At 40.1% G+C, this 20836-nt stretch overlaps 1 protein-coding gene across 1 annotated transcript in view; it reads right to left on the reverse strand.

The window, feature by feature from the left end:
- The window catches only part of PAPPA2 (pappalysin 2), a 323227-nt gene that overhangs the window by 275222 nt on the left and 27169 nt on the right, over positions 1-20836 (reverse strand). The window contains exon 2 of the mRNA XM_055419199.2: positions 6408-7479. Coding sequence (XP_055275174.2) covers positions 6408-7479 — 1072 coding nt within the window. The remainder of the gene's footprint in view (positions 1-6407; positions 7480-20836) is intronic.

Here is a 20836-nt window from a genome sequence, read left to right on the forward strand (position 1 = left end):
TGAACTTGAGCACTGTGATTTAATTGTAACAATACGGATGCTATGCCTTGGCTTGCCATGTGGTACCTGAATGCTTAGTCACGTCAGACTCTCTGCAACCCTTTAGACTACAACCCACCAGGTTTCTCTGTCCATGGGGTTTTTCCAGGCAAGAATACTGGAGCAGGTTGCAGAGAATCTTCCCGACCCAGGAATCAAACCCATGTCTCCTGTGTCTCCTGCACTGAAGGTGAATTTTTACTTGCTGAGCCATCAGGGAAGCCCAATAGGGATGCTGCTGCTGCTGCTAAGTCACTTCAGTCGTGTCCGACTCTGTGCGACCCCATAAACGGAAGCCCACCAGGCTCCCCCATCCCTGGGATTCTCCAGGCAAGAACATTGGAGTGGGTTGCCATTTCCTTCTCCAATGTGTGAAAGTGAAAAGTGAAAGTGAAGTCACTCAGTTGTGTCCGACCCTTAGCAACCCCACGGACTGCAGCCTACCAGGCTCCTCCATCCATGGGATTTTCTAGGCAATAGTACTGGAGTGGCTTGCCATTGCCTTCTCCGAATAGTGATGCTGCTGCTGCTAAGTCACCTCAGTCGTGTCCGACTCTGCGACCCCATAGACGGCAGCCCACCAGGCTCCCCTGTCCCTGGGATTCTCCAGGCAAGAACACTGGAGTAGGTTGCCATTTCCTTCTCCAATGTGTGAAAGTGAAAAGTGAAAGTGAAGTCGCTCAGTCATGTCCGACTCATAGCAATCCCATGGACTGCAGCCTACCAGGCTCCTCCATCCATGGGATTTTCTAGGCAAGAGTACTGGAGTGGGGTGCCATTGCCTTCTCTATAGTGATGCTAGATACTGGTAATTTAGTTCAGAGACAACCACTAACTCTACTAAGTCATAGGCCCTCATAGAAATCCAGAGATTTACATCTCTGTGAAACCAAAGTCCTTTCAAACAATCTAAGCTGTGGCACAGAAAAGCAGTCTACACTCTATGTTCTGCTTTTAGTGGCTCAGACTGGATTTAAACCCGGGTATTTAGATAAAATTATTAAACCCCTCCACAAAGATGTGAACATTACTCTATGTATTCTTTATATTTGTCCCTTTGCTTGTCTTACTGTGCCTGGCACATCAGAGAAACTTGATAAATAATTGTTTTTCAAAATATGGTTCCTGCCAATAAGAGTTATGAAAATCATTTAATGTTTTTAATAATAAAAATTCAACACAAGAAATACAAGGCAGAGCAGATAGAGTATGAATAAAAGGTCTGTACATGAAATAAGTACAAGGGAACTGAGAAAAAGAAAACCTATCATCTCCACTGTCTTCAGGTTTCTCCCCCTAAAAGAAGAAATTCACAAATTAGTATCCTTTTTTAAATCATAATAATAGGGCTATAAAAGTGTTTCTTATTGTGAATAAGCACTATACACTTGAGAAAATCCACCAGCATGAAAGACAGATCAGAATTAAGAGGGGGAAAAAAAAGAAAAAAGAAAAGTTGACTACAGATGAATCTGGAGAAGGCAATGGCAAGCCACTCCAGTACTCTTGCCTAGAAAATCCCATGGATGGAGGAGCCTGGTAGGCTGCAGTCCATGGGGTCACTACGAGTCACACACGACTGAGCAACTTCACTTTCACTTTTCACTTTCACACATTGGAGAAGGAAATGGCAACCCACTCCAGTGTTCTTGCCTGGAGAATCCCAGGGATGTGGGAGCCTGGTGGGCTGCCGTCTATGGGGTAGCACAGAATCGGACATGACTGAAGTGACTTAGCAGCAGCAGCAGCAGCACAGATGAATCAGATATACTGCACCGGGAAAAAAATTCAGAATTCATCTTACTTTTAGCCTCAGAAAATGGCTGCATCCTTAAAAACAGACTAATATAGAAAAATCAGAGTAAAATCTTAAATATATGATTGCTAAGATTAAAAAAAAACTTCAGCAGAAGATTTAGAAGATAAAACTGAAGGAAATCTCCAAAAAATAGAACTAAATAGCAATGAGATAGAACATATGAGACAAAAAGGGCAGAATAAATTCAGAAGATCAATCCTCAGAAGTTTCAGAGGGGAAAAAGAGATCAGAGAATTAAGAAATATCAAACTGATAATTTCAGAAAATTTGCCAGAGATAAGGATGGCATGACCGACTCAAAGGACGTGATACTGAGCAAGCCCTGGGAGATGGTGGAGGACAGGGAAGCCTGGCGTGCTGCGGTCCATGGGGTCGCAAAGAGTCCGACACGACTGAGCAACCGAACAACTGAACACCAACAACAAGGGGCATCTGTCCAAATTGAAAGGATCATCGAGTACCAACAAAAGAAGAATAAAAGGTCAGCTCAAAAAGATCATCACAGAATCCCTAAAGTAACACGGCTAAAGATCCAAAACGATTTTTAATAGGGAAAAAACTCACCTCTAAAACACATAGTTATCAGAACAGAAGCTAGAGACAATTGATGAATTTCTTCAAAAGTTTAAGAGAAAACATTTCCCAACTCAAAATTTTACACCAGGATAAACTATCAGTTTTGGGTAAAGGCAAAATAAAAGCATTTTGAGAAATGCTTTTCTGGAAAAGTTACCTGAAACATCCTTTCTTAGAAAGTTACGTAAGGAGTTTTTCCAGTAAAAAATTAAGCTGTAAATTAAGAGATATTCATGCAATTCGGGACACAGTGACTCCACTCCCCCCAAAAAAATCAGTGATGAGAAATTTCAGGATAACAACTATGCAGCAGAACTAAATATAAGTGGTGAAGTTGGAAGAGGAGAGAAAATGGAATGAACTACAGGGAGAGTCCAGAGGAGTGTTAAAAAAATTAAAAGATACTTTCTATCGATCTATTTATCTATTCTATAGATATGATAAAGCATTTGAAAATGAAGATGTCAAAAAAGAAGGAAGATAGAAGAGAAGGAGGAAATAGAGACTCAAGGGATAGGGTACAGGTGTATGGGAAAGTGGAAGAGCTATGCCAGAAAGAAAATATAGTAATAGAACAGAACCTTGTTCTGCAACCAAAAGAAAAATATTTTACAGTCACAATACTATAAATATATATAACTGAGTCAACTAAAAACAGTAAAATTACTGTATTAAAAAATGCAGATGCAATGTTTGAGAAAAGTAAAACTCTAATCTTTATAATAAAAGCAAGTCACAATATTTAAAATTAATGTTTAAACATAATGTTTAAAATTGATGAAAATAAGTTGATCCAGTGGTTCAGACTCTGTACTTTCACTGCCAAAGGCGTCAGTTTGATCCCTGGTCAGGGAACTAACGCGAGCCATGTGCATGTTCCCCGTCCCCAAAATTTTTAAATAAAATAGATGAATCAAGTAATATAAATATAATGTTTGGATATATGTATATGGAGGTTATTACCAAAAAGGCAAGTAAAATAATTAAAGATGGGAGTAAGGCTAGAGAGTAGAGAAGGATGAGGAAGAGTTAGGCAGAGGATTGCCATTCCTTATTTTTTGGTACAGTTGTCTTTGGTACATTTGATATTTTAACCAGGGGCATTTATTTGGGCTTCCCTGTGGTTCAGTGATAAAGAATCTGACTGCCAATGCAGGAGACTCAGGATTGACCCCTGGGTCAGGAACATCCCCTGGAGAAGGAAATGGCAACCCATTCCAGTATTCTTGCCTAGGAAACCCCATGAACATTGGAACCAGGTGGGCTACAGTCCATGGGGTCACAAAAGAGTCAGATACAACTTAACAACTAAACAATAACAACAACCAAAAATGTGTGAATAGTTCCTTTTATTCCACAAAGCAAGTTTTGCATGTAAGGGTAAGAAAGTTTGAAACACGTCTGGGTCCACAGATAGAAAAGGATAAGTTACCATGTCAGCTCTGAAGCAGTAAGGGGAATAAGTTATAAACCCCTGGGTACGAGCAATGGCAGTAAGGATTCAGAGAGATAAGGGGCCACTCTAAGGAAGGAGAAAGATGCATGGGTACCATGAAAGACATGTCTCTCAGTCAAGGCAGTGTGTTGTTGCAATGAGCTAGTAGACAAATGAGAACAAGCCAGATTTGCCTGGAGAACTCTCTGGAGATCCTGAATTGGCAAACACTGTTGTTAGTGAGGTTTAGCTTCTGCTTAAGGTTATCAAAATCCAAAAACCAAACCCAAACAGAATCTTTCTTATGCAAATATTTCTGGTAATATGATCAGTTCCCTGGGTATTATTATGTAAACAAAGGCTTCCCATCTGTCAGTTCTAATAATGATAATAACTAATGTTAGTTTAGAACTATTTTTGTACTTTGAAAACTTTAGAGTTACCAAGCACTTTCCTGTACCTTTCTTCCCTGGTGGCTCAGATGGCAAAGAATTTGCCTGCAATGCTGGAGCTCCAAGTTCAATCTTTGGGTCAGGGAGATTCCCTGGAGAAGGGAATGGCTACCCACTCCAATAATCTTGCCTGGAGAATTCCATGAATGGGCTACAGTCCATGGTGTTGCAAAGAGTCAGACACGACTGAGTGACTAACACACTTCCTGTACCTTATTTCATTTGCTTCACAAAATAACCCAAAGATACAGGTAATGCCAAGTATTACTGAAACCACCCTCATTTTACAGACAAGACATCTAGATTTCCAAAAGTGACTTGTACAATTTACATAGCTGGTTAAGTAGCAAGGACTTTGGAATTCAATTCTGTTTCCTCTTTGCAAATCTTACCATTTTTGACATCACATGTCTGAGATATAGGAGAATCTATTAACTGGTTCTAACCACCCACACATAGGGGCATCAAGAGGACTGCCCACACACAAGACCATGAATTGCCACACAAATTGTGTCCAAAAAATTCAAAGGCAGCCGTTCAGGTATTGGGTGGAAACTGAGATCCAATCCTCCCACGTCCCACCAACACAGCACCCTAGCTCATGTGTGAGGCATTTTATATTTCATACAAAGGTACAAGTTATAAGTAGGGAATCCTTGTCCATATGCACAAATTAACAAGTTTACACCACCTCTATCCTTTCTTAATTCCCTCTAACACTCCTCAAGCCCGACATCAACCATCAAGCAGAAATCCTCCTATTGACTTCTGTCTCACAATAGATGACACATCAGATTCATTTATTCATTAAAATAAACATAAAATAGACAACTATGTTTCAGTTGCTGCTCTAGGCACTGGGAATGTAACAAGAACTGATATTCCAGGCCAGGGAAAGACAAATAAACAAGTGCACAAGAAAAACACCAGTGGTGATAAGTGTTTTGGAGATAATTTAAATTAGTTGACATAATAGAGATTGACTAGTCAACTTAGATTGGGCGATCAGGAAAGGTCTCACCAGGAGGTGACATTTAATAGATTTTGGAATGACAAGAGAAAACTCACCAAGGGAACATTAAGGAAAAGAAGATTCCAAAATGAAACAGTTAGTGCAAAGATGGGGGGCAGGGACAAGCTTAATGTGTTCAATGGAACAGACTCGAGTCTGTGAGGCTGTGAAGTGTGGGTGTGGAGAATCAGGTTGGGGTGGGGGAGAGGCTGGAGAGGTAGACAGGGGTCAGGTTGTGATCCAGGAGACAGGAGTGGGGCTCCAATTTTATTCTAAGTGTAGTGGGAAAACATGTAAGGAGGGAAGTGACAGGATCTGATTTACCTTTCTAGTGGGATTGTTCCAAATACTGTGTGGAGAATGAAATTTAATGGAGCAAAAAAGGAAGACTGCACTTGTGCTTAGATGTGAAACACCCTAGGTTCATAAAGCTGCTAAACTGCTCCATCTGTGTCAGAGACTAAGCACACATGGGGCCTCCTCATGAATTTGTACTACTTTGCTGGAAACCTAAGACTGTAAAAAGAATGAAAGTGAAGTGAAAGTGTTAGTCACTCAGTCGTGTCCGACTCTGCAATACCATGGATTGTAGCCTGTCCGTGGAATTCTCCAGGCAAGAGTACTGGAGCTGGGTTGCCATTTCCTCCTCCAGCAGCTCTTCCCAACCCAGGGATGGAACCTGGGTCTCCTGACTCATGTATGAGTGGTGTCTATCAATGCATACCTTGTTTGTTCTCTGCAAAGATGCCCTGGCTTCCTTGGACAGAGAAAGTCATTCAGCTTTCCTGTATCTCAAGCAACTGGGGCGTGTGCAGTTCACACCACATCCCCAGTTGTGTGCTTCAAAGAAACTGAGTTTGGTAAGGGCCGTGTTTTCATCTTAGTCATCCGTGTGTCCCTAATTACCCAGCACAACATCTAGGACTTGTTGAAAGCTCACTGATATCTGGTGGAGTAGATAATTGTTTTATTTGGAGGTTGCATGAACACTCTTCCGTCTCCAGAAGCCAAAAAGATAAAATGATGTCAGGAATGCACCCTCCAAGCAGGACACCCCCTGCCCCGGTCCCTTACCTCCTGGGTGAGTCAGGGTCGAAGCAGGTCTTGCGCACCTCGGCCACATCTGGGTCACAGCAGTCGCCTTCGTCAAAGTCGTTCAGCATGTTGTTGCACTCCACATGGCAGCGCCCGTCCCTGCGATTCCAGGAGTAGCACTTGCCCAGCAGGCGGCAGTCACCGCCGTCAAAGCCCGTGAGTGGGTGGTCACACTCGGGGTCACAGTGGTCGTTGCCGATTTTGCTGCGCTCACAGTTCACCAGCACAACGCGGTGGCGCAGGGTGGAGTTGTGAACGTGGTGGACGCTCAGCTTCCAGCTGATGTTGTAGCGGCTGAAGGCTTCATTGAGCACCTCATGCTGTCGACGGATCTGCTCCTCACTCACCATGGGGTTCAGACCCTCGTCGTCACAGATGTTCACCACCTGGTAGCGGATCACCTTCTCTCCCCGGAGGGGCCAGTACTCATTGTACTGAGAGATCAATTCCACGTTGTCACACGCTGTCTGCCCACAGAGCGGGGGCTTCAGAGGGGACAGAATCTCAGGCTGTGACTCAAAGCCCTGGAGAACCTCAAGCCGTGGGTACTTCCCGTCTCTAAAGGGGGTCCACTGTTGTTCCAGGGGCTCAAAACTGGCGGTCAGTATCACGGTGGTCAAATTCTCCACCTCCATTGGCTGCTGAGGACTGTGCTGAAGGTGGCTTTGTGGGAGGGCTGTCGACCAGAAGACCAGTGTGCCCAAGTGTCCACGGAAAGAGTGCCCGTCCTCCGAGTTATCCCCCCCAAGGAGCAAAGAGCGACAAGACGCCATGAAGGGGCTGTTCAGGGGACCAGACTGATCTGGACTACTAGCCACCTGAGTGCCATCCACATACAAGGCCATGCGCTGTCCATCGTAAGTGGCTGCCACGTGCGTCCACTTGCCCGGTTGGTAGCGACTGTGGCCCATCACAGTGGTGGCTTTCTTCACTCGGTCGGTGCGAAGAGAGAAGAAGAAGCGAGCATCTCGCCTTCCCACATCCTTCCCCGAGCGGATCCCCAGCGCCCAGCCCTTGTCACTGATTGTGTGGGAGCAGTTATCAAACACACCTGGGAAAGAAGGAAGAGTCGAGGGAGAAATACCAGATACAAAAGGGATGGAGAAAGGGAGAAGAAAACCCGTATAAATAGCAAGAATGTAGGTTTTTAATGGGAAAAATAAAAAACTTGATACAGAGTCCCCACCTAAAATGCTTATCCAGTACCCCACATTAGATGTTCTGGCAACATCTTTCCCCAAAGGAATTTAATTTGAGATTCCATCCAATTTAACGCATTCCAGTATTTTTAAATAACCAGAATGGAAGCTGGAAGGGGATTTGTCACAGTGCAAGTGACAAATATCCTCACTACTTTGTCACAAACATTTCTCATGCTGACTGCATATCCATGACTTCTTCTCTTTCCACTTCCTTAGAATTCACAAGGGCCTTTGTAGTTTTTACAAAAGACAGTAATCTCCTACCCGCCTCAAAAGATCTTTTTTTTTTTTCTATTGAATAATGAAATGACAATTCCTGTGGGGAAAATAAGAAGGCTGTAACGTTCTAGACATGTTATTCCCTCTGATGCTTAAGGGCAAGGACACCCATCTGAAGTGAACAGGTGTTCCGCAAAGTAAGCAAAGGAGCATTGCCCCATGGTCCTAGACCATAAAAACCTAGTCAAACTATAAGAATGATTGTTCTTATGACCCATAATGCAGTGGAACCTTCCCAGATAAATGAAGCTCCTTACCACATGCTGCTTTAGCATCTTATTCATTGCAGGCCCAGGACTATTAAGTCCCATAAACAAAGCAGAGAATTCCTGTAGATAACTATATCACTAAGAATTTGGCAGCAGGAAGGAGCAGTCAGATGTAACAGATGAAAGAGGAAGCCTCAAGAGAATGTGGAGGCCTCGAATGTTCCCAGCAAAGCCATCTGCAGTTATGAGCCCAACTCCTCCCAGTACCTCTTCCAGTACATAGGCAGAGTCTATGTAATTTACACAGTCTTGTAATTTATGTAGAAGTAGTACATTCACACAGGAAATGCTTAGTAAATACTGCTTTAAGGATGAATGGTAATAGAAAAGTTGACTGGCCTTTAGATAGACACAGGAGGCTAACATCAAGAGTCATTCTTCCCCAGCCCCCGACCCACCACCCAGGCAAGAATTTTACTTATTCCTCTGAACTCCTACATAATGCACTCAAATGGTACTATTCTATGGAGAGGCTGAATTTTAAAGCCATGAGTCGCCCCATTCGAATTACAGGCAAGTATCAAAAGTAGCTATGCTTTCATAAAATGATAGATTATCTTCTCTTCTGTCTCTAGTGTAAATCAATAACTTGTGATTTAAAAAATAAAATGTTCTTTTTAACAAAGGCAACTCCTCCCCAATCTAGTAATTCTATCAACTATACTTACAAGTGATGACTAGGAATAATAAAATGGTGATATTCTGTTTTTATATTGAGAGAGTCAATTCCTAGCCAGGTTAATAAGAAGTCCAGAGGTCCCTGAGGAGAGAGGGATCTGGGGTTCTCAAGGAGGAGGAAAGGACAAACATTTTTTTTTTTCCTCTACATTCCTTAGTCTTAGTCACGTAAAACTTTTTTTTTAAGCCTCGAACTGATGATTACACAACAAACAACTCAGTTTAAACTCTGTACTAGGGACTATATAACAACAGTGTACCCTGCTTGAGGACAGTTTCTCCTTCCTGAAAACCTTTTGACTAATCCTGATATCTTAGAATGTATATTATGGGAGTGGATCTGGTAGGATCTTTCTATTGTTAAGTTCTAAGCCTGTTATCCTAAAATGTAAATTGTGGGAGTGGGTCTGGTAAAATTTTCACAAACTTGAGACATTCTTTTGATGAACTCCAGGAGTTGGTGATGGACAGGGAGGCCTGGCGTGCTGTGATTCATGGGGTCGCAAAGAGTCGGACATGACTGAGCGACTGAACTGAACTGAACTGAATAATTAATTAAAAAGCATGTAACTCCCTTGCTAACTCTAGTGAGGGGGGCATTCTCAGTCTCTCTTCTGATGTCTATGTCAGAAGATTTCTCTGTCCCTTTCCACTTTAATAAAACTCAACTATACAAAACCGCTTGAGTGATCAAGACTGGTGCCTGGTCCCAAAGTTAAATCTTCTTCAGAGATCACGAATCTGACACCATTCACCATAAGCTATCAGTATTGGGTTTTCCGTATGCTTGTTTTCACAATGAGGTCTGTACGGTAAAGGAGTATAAGAACTACTGCTTTACATATTCTTATGTGGGTGGATTTTCAAAAGAGCAGACATACCTAGTGAGATCAACAAAAAATTCCCTGCTTCACAGTTTCTGCTTGGTTCACTCATTTTCAAAAATGCATTTAGCCTTAATCATGTCCATCTACTGACCTATGAACAAAAGTGCTGCAATGATTAATATCAGAACCATGGAATGACTCTCAACCAGTAAATATCTGCTGGTTTTTGAGAGGAGAATTGAGGAGGAGACTATTTCATATTTGTTGCATATATATAGGTATATATGAGTTGGGGTATAAATTATTAGGCTTGACATTAAATTACTAGATAATCAGCTTGTCACTTGCCAAAATCTTATAATTGTAGTTCTGAACATTTTAACTTATTGTCCTTAGAACTTATATTCTAGTAGCAACAATGTAATTGTTTCTATTTAGTTATCTTGTTGTTTAGTCACTGAGTTGTATCTGACTCTTTTGTAACCCGGTAGGTAGGACATATCCCCACCAGGCTTCTCTGTCCACGGGATTTCCCAGGCAAAAATACTAGAGTGGGTTGCCATTTCCTTCTCCATGGGATCTTCCTGACCCAGAGATTGAACAACATCTCCTGCATTGGCAGGCAGATTCTTTACCACTGTGCCACCTGGGAAGTCTATTTAACTCAAAGGAAGCTATTAAAATTATTAAAATTACAGTGTGTCTAAAATTTTATCTCTAACTTCTTGACATACTACACAGAAGATGGAATTTTCTTATTACATTAGTTCTGATTAATCTAAATTTTATTAATCATATTATTAATAGAAAGGATTTATTGGCCAAGGGTATTAAAATAGTTCTAGTTGGGAGTTGTAGGAAGTATATAGAAGTATTACTTTTTAAATGATTATGAAAGTAATGATTCTTTATTTTCATTTAATAAGATGTCCAAGCAGTATGTGTGAAACCTCACTAGGTACTTGGATAACTGCATTTTATTTGCTGTATTACCACTTTTCATACTTCATCTATAGAAAGAGGGTAAATAATTGGTGAAGCATTGCCCTGCACTCATTCCAGGAAATAAAAGAAGCATATTTAACAAATAGAATTTTCTAATCCAATTACTGTGAACTGAACATGTGTACTCCCCACCACCCCCAAATTCATTTATAGGAACCCTACTGTCTCATGTAATGATATCTGGAGACAGGGCCTTTGGGAGGTTATTAGGTCATAAGGGTGGGGCCCTCATGATGGGATTAGTGTCCTTTTAAGAAGGACAGAGCTAGTCCCTCTCTCTGCTCTCCACTATCTGAGGATATAAGAAGACAGACAAACATCTGCCAACCAAAAAGAGGATTCTCACTGGACACCAGATCTGGTGCCTTCATCTTAGATTTCCTAGCCTCCAGAACAGTGAGAAATTAATTTCTTTTGTTTAAGACACCCATTCACCTAGAAGGGTAGGATGGGAGGAAGAAGGGAGGCTCAAAAGGGAGGGAGTATATATATAATTATGACTGATTCACCTTATTGTTTGGCAGGAACCAAGACAATATTGTAAAGCATGTGGATGCATGCTAAATTGCTTCACTCATGTCTGACTCTGCGACCCTATGGACTGTAGGCTGACAGGCTCCTCTGTCCATAGGGAAATCTCTAGGCAAGGATACTGGAGTAGGCAGCCATTTCCTCCTCCAGGGGATCTTCCTGACCCAGGGATCGAACCTGTGTCTTTTAATGTCTCCTGCACTGGCAAGCAGGTTCTTCACTACTAGCGCCACCTGGGAAGCCCTTGTAAAGCAATTATCCTCTGATTTAAAAAAAAAAAAGAAGACATCCAGTTTATGGTATATTTGTTATAGCAGCCTAAACAAAGACGTCACTATCCTCAACACCAGCTGTGGATCAGAATCACATGTGGCACTTTCACAAATACAGATTCTTGTGAAACCATGTTGAGAGCTGCTGATATTCTATATTTACAAAACAAGTCAAGCTTTTCACTGATGCTCAGTAGGTAGAAATGCAAAAGACAGAAGCTGGGGGTCTTAGAGTTTCCACCAGTGGAAAAGCATTAGAAAATTTGTTATTAATAAGTTAAGTCAGACATGAAAGTAGAAATAGCATCTGAAATTCTTTTAAACCATTTATTTAAGGAATAATATCAGATCAAGTATTTTAGGTTTGTCTGATGTCTCTACATAACCATAGTACATTCTTGCTTATTAATTCAGGAAACTAGTGTAATGAAAGGCAGTTAAAAGAAACAGGTGCCTGTTATAAAGTGCACCAATATAATGCTGTTAGAGAAGATGGTTAATTGATTGTGTAGGACTGGTAATTAACTAGGGTTTTTATTATCTATAATTCAACTCATACTTAAGACTGCCGAAATGGAAATAAATGCCCCCTGTTCTCACTAAAAAATCTATTATTTTAAGAGAAGAAAGTGTGGCACGGAAGAACAGTATGCTGACATCTCTCTGAGAATCACTGCCAGCCACACCAATCTCTTTCATGAGATCACGAGTGTGTCCTTCTGGGGATTTTCAAAATTTCCAAGGACAAAGTAGATAAATGTTTCTAGCCCCTGAATTTTCTATATTCTCATAGTCTGTAGGGGTGAAGATCTGTTCCTCCAATCTGTGTGATATTGAATGGAAAATTATCTGGTTCTCTACTCCCTTGAGACTGAGTAAACCAGACTACAGTTTAACCAGAATTGTAGTCTGTGCTCAGAAAAACGCAGATTTACTCCAACAGTGAAACTCTGACCTGGAAGTGCTCTGCTTCACCCCCTGTAGCTGGTGGGAAGAGGATCCTGCTTTGTTGCTTGCGGCTGTCACCCCATGAAGCCTCAAAGGATTTGCATTTAATCTCACTATCCTGCTCCTTCTGGAAAAAGAAATTCCACTTGGAATTAGTCCTTTTGGCTCCTCATATATTTACTGAGCATCTTATGCATGCCAGCCATATACATTCTTCTTAGTTTGGAAGTAAAGATAGTCTTTGCCCTTCAGGAGTTATAGTCTCATGGGAGAATGAGCAACATAGGAGATAGTTTTAATATAATGTCAGAACTAAGATCAAGAAATACATAAAACCCTCTGATGAAATAATATGAAAAGACAGCCCTCAGAATGGGAGAATATAATTGCAAATGAAGCAACTGACAGAAGATTAATTTCCAAAATATACAAGCAGCTCATGCAGATCAATATCAGAAAAATGAACAGCTCAATCAAAAATTGGGCAGACGACCTAAGCAACAGATGGTCAACAAACATAAAAGGATGCTCAACATTGCCCATTATTAGAAAAATGCAAATCAAAACTATAATGAGGTATCACCTCACACCGGTCAGAATGGCCATCATCAAAATATCTACAGACAAAAACTGCTGGAGAGGGTGGGGAGAAAAGGGAATCTTCATGCACTGTTAGTGGGAATATAAATTGATACAACCACAATGGAAAACAGTATGGAAGTTCCTTAAGAAACTAGGAATAAAACTACCACAGATATTGAAAATGTTAGTCACTCAATCATGTCCAACTCTTTGCAACCCCATGGACTGTAGCTTGCCAGGCTCCTATGTCTATGTAATTCTCCAGGCAAGAATATTGGAGTGGGTAGCCATTCCATTCTCCAGGGGATCATCTCTACTCAGGGATCGAACCCAGGTCTCCCACATCGCAGGCAGATTCTTTATTGTCTGAGCCATCAAGGAAGTCATATGACCCAGCAATCCTACTTCTGGGCAAATACCCTGAAAGTAAAAGTGAAAAGTGAAAGTGAAGTCGCTCAGTCCTGTCCAATTCTTTGTGACCCCATGGACTGTAGCCTACCAGGATCCTCCATCCATGGGATTTTCCAGGCAAGAGTACTGGAGTGGGTTGCCATTTCTTTCTCCAGGGGATCTTCCCGACCCAGGGATCAAACCTAGGTCTCCAACATTGTAGGCAGACGCTTTACTGTCTGAGCCACCAGGGAATTTTCCTGAGAAAACCATAATTCAAAAAGATACATGTACCCCAATGCTCATTGCAGCACTATTTACAATAGCCAGGACATGGAAGCAACCTAGATGTTCATTGGCAGATGAATGGATAAAGAAGATGTTGTACATATATACAATGGAATATTACTCAGTCATAAAAAGGAACAAAATGGGTCATTTGTAGTGATGTTGGTGAACCTAGAGTCTGTCATACAGAGTGAAGTAAGTCAGAAAGAGAACAACAAATGTCATATATATATATATATATATATATATATGGATTCTAGAAAATATATATGGAATCTAGAAAAATGATACTGATGAACCTATTTGCAGGACAGGAAAAGATGCAGATGTAGAGAATAGACTTGTAGACACAGAGGGTAGAACGAATTGAGAGAATAGCATTGATATATGTATACTACCATATGTAAAACAGATAGCCACTGGGAAGCTGCTGTATAACACAGGGAGCTCAGTTCAGTGCTCTGTGATGACCTGGAGGGGTGGGATGGGGGAGGGGTGTGGAGGAGGCTCTAGCGGGAGGGGATATATGCATTTACAGAGCTGATTCACATTGTTGTATAGCAAAAAAAATAACAAAATATTAAAAATAAATAAAATACATCAGTGAGTGAAAACAGAACCTAATTTCAACCCCTAGTTCAGAGGTGATTTTCTGAGGGAATGAGACCCAAACCTACTCTTGAAAAATGTGTAAGAATTGGCCAGGAGAAAGAATGGCAGATCATTTCACACAGCAGCAGGATGGAGAGCACCAGAGGTGAAACATGTCGCGGTGGTTCTTGTAAACACAACAAGGGGCTTGAGCCATATAAGTTAGGGAGCACCCAGGGGCTTTCCTATTGCTGTCAACTGTCTCCGATATGCTAAGAACACACAGATAAACTCTAGTGTGACACACCACATGGTTGACCTTGCCTTGTACACTGGTCCAACTTAAATTAAGAAAATTTCCAAAGCCTGCGCGTGGACAATTGCAGCACAAGGAATACATGAACACAACAAGAGTTGCATGTAGTTAATTCACCCATGCACTTATTGAATAAATATTTATAAAATCAACACTAGCTGCTAATGTCAGTACTCAGTGCTGGGGATGTCTATAGTGATCAAATGGTTACTTGACATCAAGAGGAGTTGGGTATAGGGAAGAATATAAACCTTAAATAAGTAGCTAAAATGAATAATGCTGACAGTTGGAAGTATAAATAGCTATGTGAACAGCGAGTGAAGAAAATTCTTCATTAAAACATGGACATAATATGGCAAAAATTCTCCCTAAAGTTACTAAATGTCAACTTTCCAGCACTGGCCTATTGTGTTAATAACTTAATTTCAATCAAACCTGCCATGAAACTAAGGTTACCTTGATTACCAATCAGACTGCCTGGGAAGGTTGTTGCTGCTGCTGCTGCTGCGTTGCTTCAGTCGTGTCTGACTCTGTGCGACCCCATACACGGCAGACCACCAGGCTCCCCTGTCCCTGGGATTCTCCAGGCAAGAACACTGGAGTGGGTTGCCATTTCCTTCTCCAATGCAGGAAAGTGAAAGGTGAAAGCGAAGTCGCTCAGTCATGTCTGACCCTCAGCGACCCCATGGACCGCAGCCTACCAGGCTTTTCTGTCCATGGGATTTTCCAGGCAAGAGTACTGGAGTGGGGTGCCATTGCCTTCTCCGGTCTGGGAAGGTTCAGTTCAGTTCAGTTCAGTTGCTCAGTCATGTCCGACTCTTTGCGACCCCGTGAATCACAGCATGCCAGGCCTCCCTGTCCATCACCAACTCCCGGTTAGGGAGACCCAAAACCAAAGAATTCTAAGAGATAAGTTCAGGCATTCCCAGGCCAAACATCCTTCCAATTCACTTAGAAACATTCACTAAAAAATTCCAAAGAAGCTACATTTATATTGAATATCCACTTTCGCTGAATCTTCTAAACTGTGATGTGGTGTTCTTTTGGTAAATATTTTTTTTCCCTTCACCCCTTATCATGTAATGATATCACCCATTTATAGAGTACCTGAGCTTTCCAAAGCAATCTTGTACAAGTATCATTTAAATGGTAAAGCCTCCTGTGAGTTAGGCAGGATTATTATCATCACCAGCCTTATTATATAGATGAGGACACTGAGGTTCTGAGAGGTCAGGTTATCAGGCTGGGTGTAGAGTGTTCACTAGAAGCAAGGTGTCATCATTCAGAGCCCAGAACAGTTTTCAATGCTGGGGAAGACCATAGAGCATGGTGATTACAAGCATGAGTCAGTCAGAAGCTTAGGTCTTCAGTCTAAATATGGAGTCTCAGTCTCCAGCTTATGCTATATGACCTCAGAAAAATTACATCTTCTTGCTGAACCTCAGTTTACTTATTTGCAAATTATACCTGTAAAATAAAAATCTGTCTACCACTGCTCTTCTCTTCAGCATTCAACTACAAGTTGAGATCACAGACCTACTTCAAGACATTGTTGTGAGAATTAAATGACACATGTGATAGATCCTGGCACAGTGCCTAACACATACAAAGCAATTAATAAACCACATCTGTGATAACTAAGAGGAGTTTGATGATGAACTATCAAAGGGAAGAACAAATTAGATATAAAATTAGTGTTTTGCAGATACATGTTTAACAACTGGCTCTCTGAAGAAAACCAAATGAATACTGATTTGTAACATTTGCTAGTTTCTATGGTGTAAATATTTCCATCATGGCCAATCCTAATTTACTGACTTCACTGAACATGGAGTAGGGAGTTGGCTCTGATGAGCTAGGCTAAGCCAGTTCCACCACTAGAAAGACTCAAAAGGAAAGCAGATGCAAGCCACTATGTGTCCTCTTCACCCCATGACTATTAAAGTAGACGTAGCTGCTTTGCAGGTCATCTGATTTTTTATAATTAAAAAGGGGTAAGTGTGACTTTGAGACTTACTATAAAGCTACAATAATCAAGATACTGTGGTACTGGTTAAAGAGAAGACAAATAGATCAATGGAACAGAATAGAGAGCCCATAAATGTAACCAATTTATCTTTGACCAGGAGCAAAATAAGTACAGTGTAGCAAAGTAGTCTCTTCGACAAATGGTGCTAGAACAACAAGATATTCCCATGGGTGGGAAAAAAAGAATCTAGAAACAGACCTTATATTCTTCACCAAAATTAACTCAAAATGGGTCATTGATCTTATGTAAAATGTAAAACTGCAAAACTTGTAAAAGATAACATACAAAAGATAACATAACTGACCTTCAGTATGATGATTCCTTTTAAGATACAACACCAAAACATGATCCATAAAAGAAATAGTTTATAACCTGGATGTCATTAAAATTAAATACCATTTTTTCTTCTAAAGACATGCTATTGTCTCACAGAGAACTAGAAGACAAGCTACACACTGGGAGAAAACACTTGCAAAAAGATACGTCTAACAAAGGATTGTTATCCAAAATGTACAAAGAACCCTTGAAACTTAACAATAAGAGAGAAATGGTCCATTTTTAAAACGAGCCCAAGACTGTAACAGATACCTCACTAAATAAGGTACACAGATGGCAAAAAAACATATGAAAAAATGTGCCAAGTCACATGTCATCAGGGAAATCCAAATTAAAACAACAATAAGAAACCAATAATGGTAAAGAATCTGCCTGCAATGCAGGAGACTCGGGTTCAGTCCCTGGGTTGAGAAGATCCCCTGGAGAAGGGAATGGCTACCCACTCCAATATTCTTGCCAGGAAAATTCCAGGGACAGAGGAACCTGGAAGGCTACCGTCAATTGGGTTGCAAAGAGTAGGACACGACTGATTGACTAACACTGTCACTTTCATACACCAAGTAGGACGGTCAAAATACAGAACACTGGCAACATCAAATACTTTTGAAGATGTGGAGCAACAAAAACTCTCATACATTGCTGGCGGAATACAAAATAACATAGCCTCTTTGGAAAATGATTTGCCATTTTCTTAAGAAACTAGACATACTTTTACCATATGATCCAGCAATCATTCTCCTTCATTCTCCCAGAAGAAAACTGAAATGCTATCCACACAAAAGCCTGCACATGGATATTCACAGCAATTTTATTATAATTGCCAAATCTCGAAAGCAACCAACACATTCTACGGTAATTGAATGGCTACATTAACTATGATCCATCCCGACAATACAATATTATTCAGTGCTAAAATTAAATGAGCTACCAACCCATGAAAAGCATGAAGGAAATGTCAATGCATTTAATTAAGGGAAAGAAGCCAATCTAAAAGAGCTAAATACTATATGATACCAACTATATGGTATTCTAGAAAGGGCAAAACTATGAAGACAATTAAAAGATTAGTGGTTGCCAGGGGTGAGGGGAGAGATATGAATAGGCAGAGCAAAGAGGATCTTTCAGACAGTGAAAATAATCTGTATGATATTATAATAACAGATATACATCATTATACTTTTGTCCAAACCCATAGAATGTACAGAACCAAGATTAAACTGTAAACTATGGTCTTTGGGTGATTATGATGCATCAGTATAGATTCATCCTTGGAAATTAAAAAAAATATATTATTTTAGTAAGTGATGTTGATAATGGAGGAGGCGAAGCATGTGTATGGGCAAGGAATACATGGGAAATCTATGTGTCTTCCTTCCAATTTTATTGCACATCTAAAACTGCTATTTTAAAAAAGTGTAAGTATTTTTAAAAGACACTGGGTAGGGGGAAAGGTAAATAATACTTTCACTCTGGGTTTTGAGCCTTAAAATTACCAGAGCACACAGCAACCAACTGTGCCTATAAAATAAAATCTGCCCATACCAGGGCTGCTCTTCATATCCTTCAACCACGAACTAGGATCACAGATAAACCTGCACAGCTCATCCACATGCCCTCAGGAGTGATCCTCAGTCCTGCTTCCTTAATTCTACCGAGTAGAAGCAAGATGGACTCCGATAAAAAAGAAAAATTACCAATCTCCACATTTAGTAGATTTCTCAGTCTAGCAGAGTAAAGGCTTACAAAGCCAACACAGGCTAAGCCAACACAATATACGTGATGAAATTCTGAGCTTATGCAATATTGAGATTTTATAACTTTGGATGTACATGTGATAGAAGCAAACATGTTATAACTGTTGTTTCCTCATCAAAACCACATTCTTGGGAGGAACAGAGGGACCAGATCATCAACATAATTTATAAAATCACTCAGCACCAAATTGAACTACGAAAGCACATGAGTTAGAAAAATCAGATCAAGTGACGTAACTCAAAAAATGATGGTGGTACTAAAGCCAAACATGTGGGTCATGTCGTCTTTAAACTTTAAGAATCATTCTTTAATAGAGAGCTGAATGAAATAAAAAAACAAAAGGACTCTTCTATACACTGCCAACAAAGACTCACTTCAGATATAAAGATACACATAGCCTAAAAGTGAAGGGATGCAAAAAGATATTCCATTCAAATGAAAACCAAAAGAAAGTTGAAGCAGATATACTGTTATCAAACAAAAGAAACTCTAAAACAAACACTTGAATAAAAGACAAAGAAGAGTATTACATAATAGTAAAGGGGTCAATTCAACAAGAGGATATTATATTTGTAAATATTTACGCAATCAACATAGGAGCACCCAAATATATAAAGCAAATAATAGTAGACCTAAAGGGAGAAATAGGCAGTAATACAATAATAGTAGAAGACTTAATACCCCACTTACATCAATGGATAGATCACCCAGAGAGAAAATCAATGTTGAAACATTAGCTTTAAATGACACATTAAGCCAGATATATTTAATCATTATATATAAAACATTCCATTCAAATGCAGCAGAATACACATTCTTAAGTGCTCATGAAGCATTCTTCAGGGTGAATCTTATGGCTATGAAATAAGTCTCAATAAATTTAATACTGAAATCATATTATGCATCTTTTCTGACCACAATGATATAAAACTAGGTATCAATTACAAGAAGAAAAAAATTTTTTTTCTTCACAAATATGTGGGGACTGAACAACATTCTACTGAATAATCAATGGCTAAACAAAGAAATCAAAGGAGAAATTTTAAAAATATCTTATGACAAGTGAAAATGGAAATACAACACACCAAAACCTAAAACATGAAGCAAAAGAAATACTAAAAAAGATGTTCATAGTAATAAATGCCTCAAGAAACAGGAAAAATTCCCAAATAAACAACATACCCTGACACCTAAAGGAACTAACAAATTAAAAAATAATAAAGCAAGCCCAGAGTTAGTAAGAGGAAGGAAATAAGGAAGTAAATGAAATAGAAGCTAAAAGCCAGTAGAAAATATCAGTGAAACTAAGGGCAATTTCTTTGAAAAGATAAACAAATATGACAAACCTTTATCTACACTCAGCAAAGAGAGAGAGAGAGAAGGCTCAATTAAAATCAGAAATGAAAAAATAAGAAGCTACAACTGATAGCACAGAAATACAAAGGGTGGTAACACACTATTATTAACAATTATACACCAACACATTGGACAACCTAGAAGTAATGGATAAGCTCCCAGAAACAAATGATCTTCCAAGTAGAAGAAATTTCATAAAGAAATAGTAGTTTTGAGTAGACAAACTACTAGCAAGGATATTGAATCAAAATCAGAAACTTCAACAAACAAAAGCCCAGGACAAGATGGCTTCTCTGATTAATTATACCACATATTAAAAAAAAATTTAATACAAATATTCTCAAACTCTTCCACAAAATTGAAGAGGAGGAGATACTTCCAAACTCATTTAATAAAGCCAACAATCAGTTCACTACAGTTCAGTCGCTCAGTCAAGTCCGACTCTTTGCGACCCCATGAATCACAGCATGCCAGGCCTCCCTGTCCATCACCAACTCCCGGAGTTCACTCAAACTCATATCCATTGAGTCGGTGATGCCATCCAGCCATTTCATTCTCTGTTGTCCCCGTCTCCTCCCACCCCCAATCCTTCCTAGCATCAGACTCTTTTCCAGTGAGTCAACTTGTCGCATGAGGTGCCCAAAGTATTGGAATTTCAGCTTTAGCATCAGTCCTTTCAATGAACACCTAGGATTGATCTCCTTTAGAATGGACTGGTTGGATCTCCTTGCAGTCCAAGGTACTCTCAAGAGTC

The sequence above is a fragment of the Moschus berezovskii genome, chromosome 17 (genome assembly GCF_049115385.1).
Source record: "Moschus berezovskii isolate FMDL1 chromosome 17, NW_MosBer_1.0, whole genome shotgun sequence".
In the NCBI taxonomy this organism is placed as follows: Eukaryota; Metazoa; Chordata; class Mammalia; order Artiodactyla; family Moschidae; genus Moschus; species Moschus berezovskii.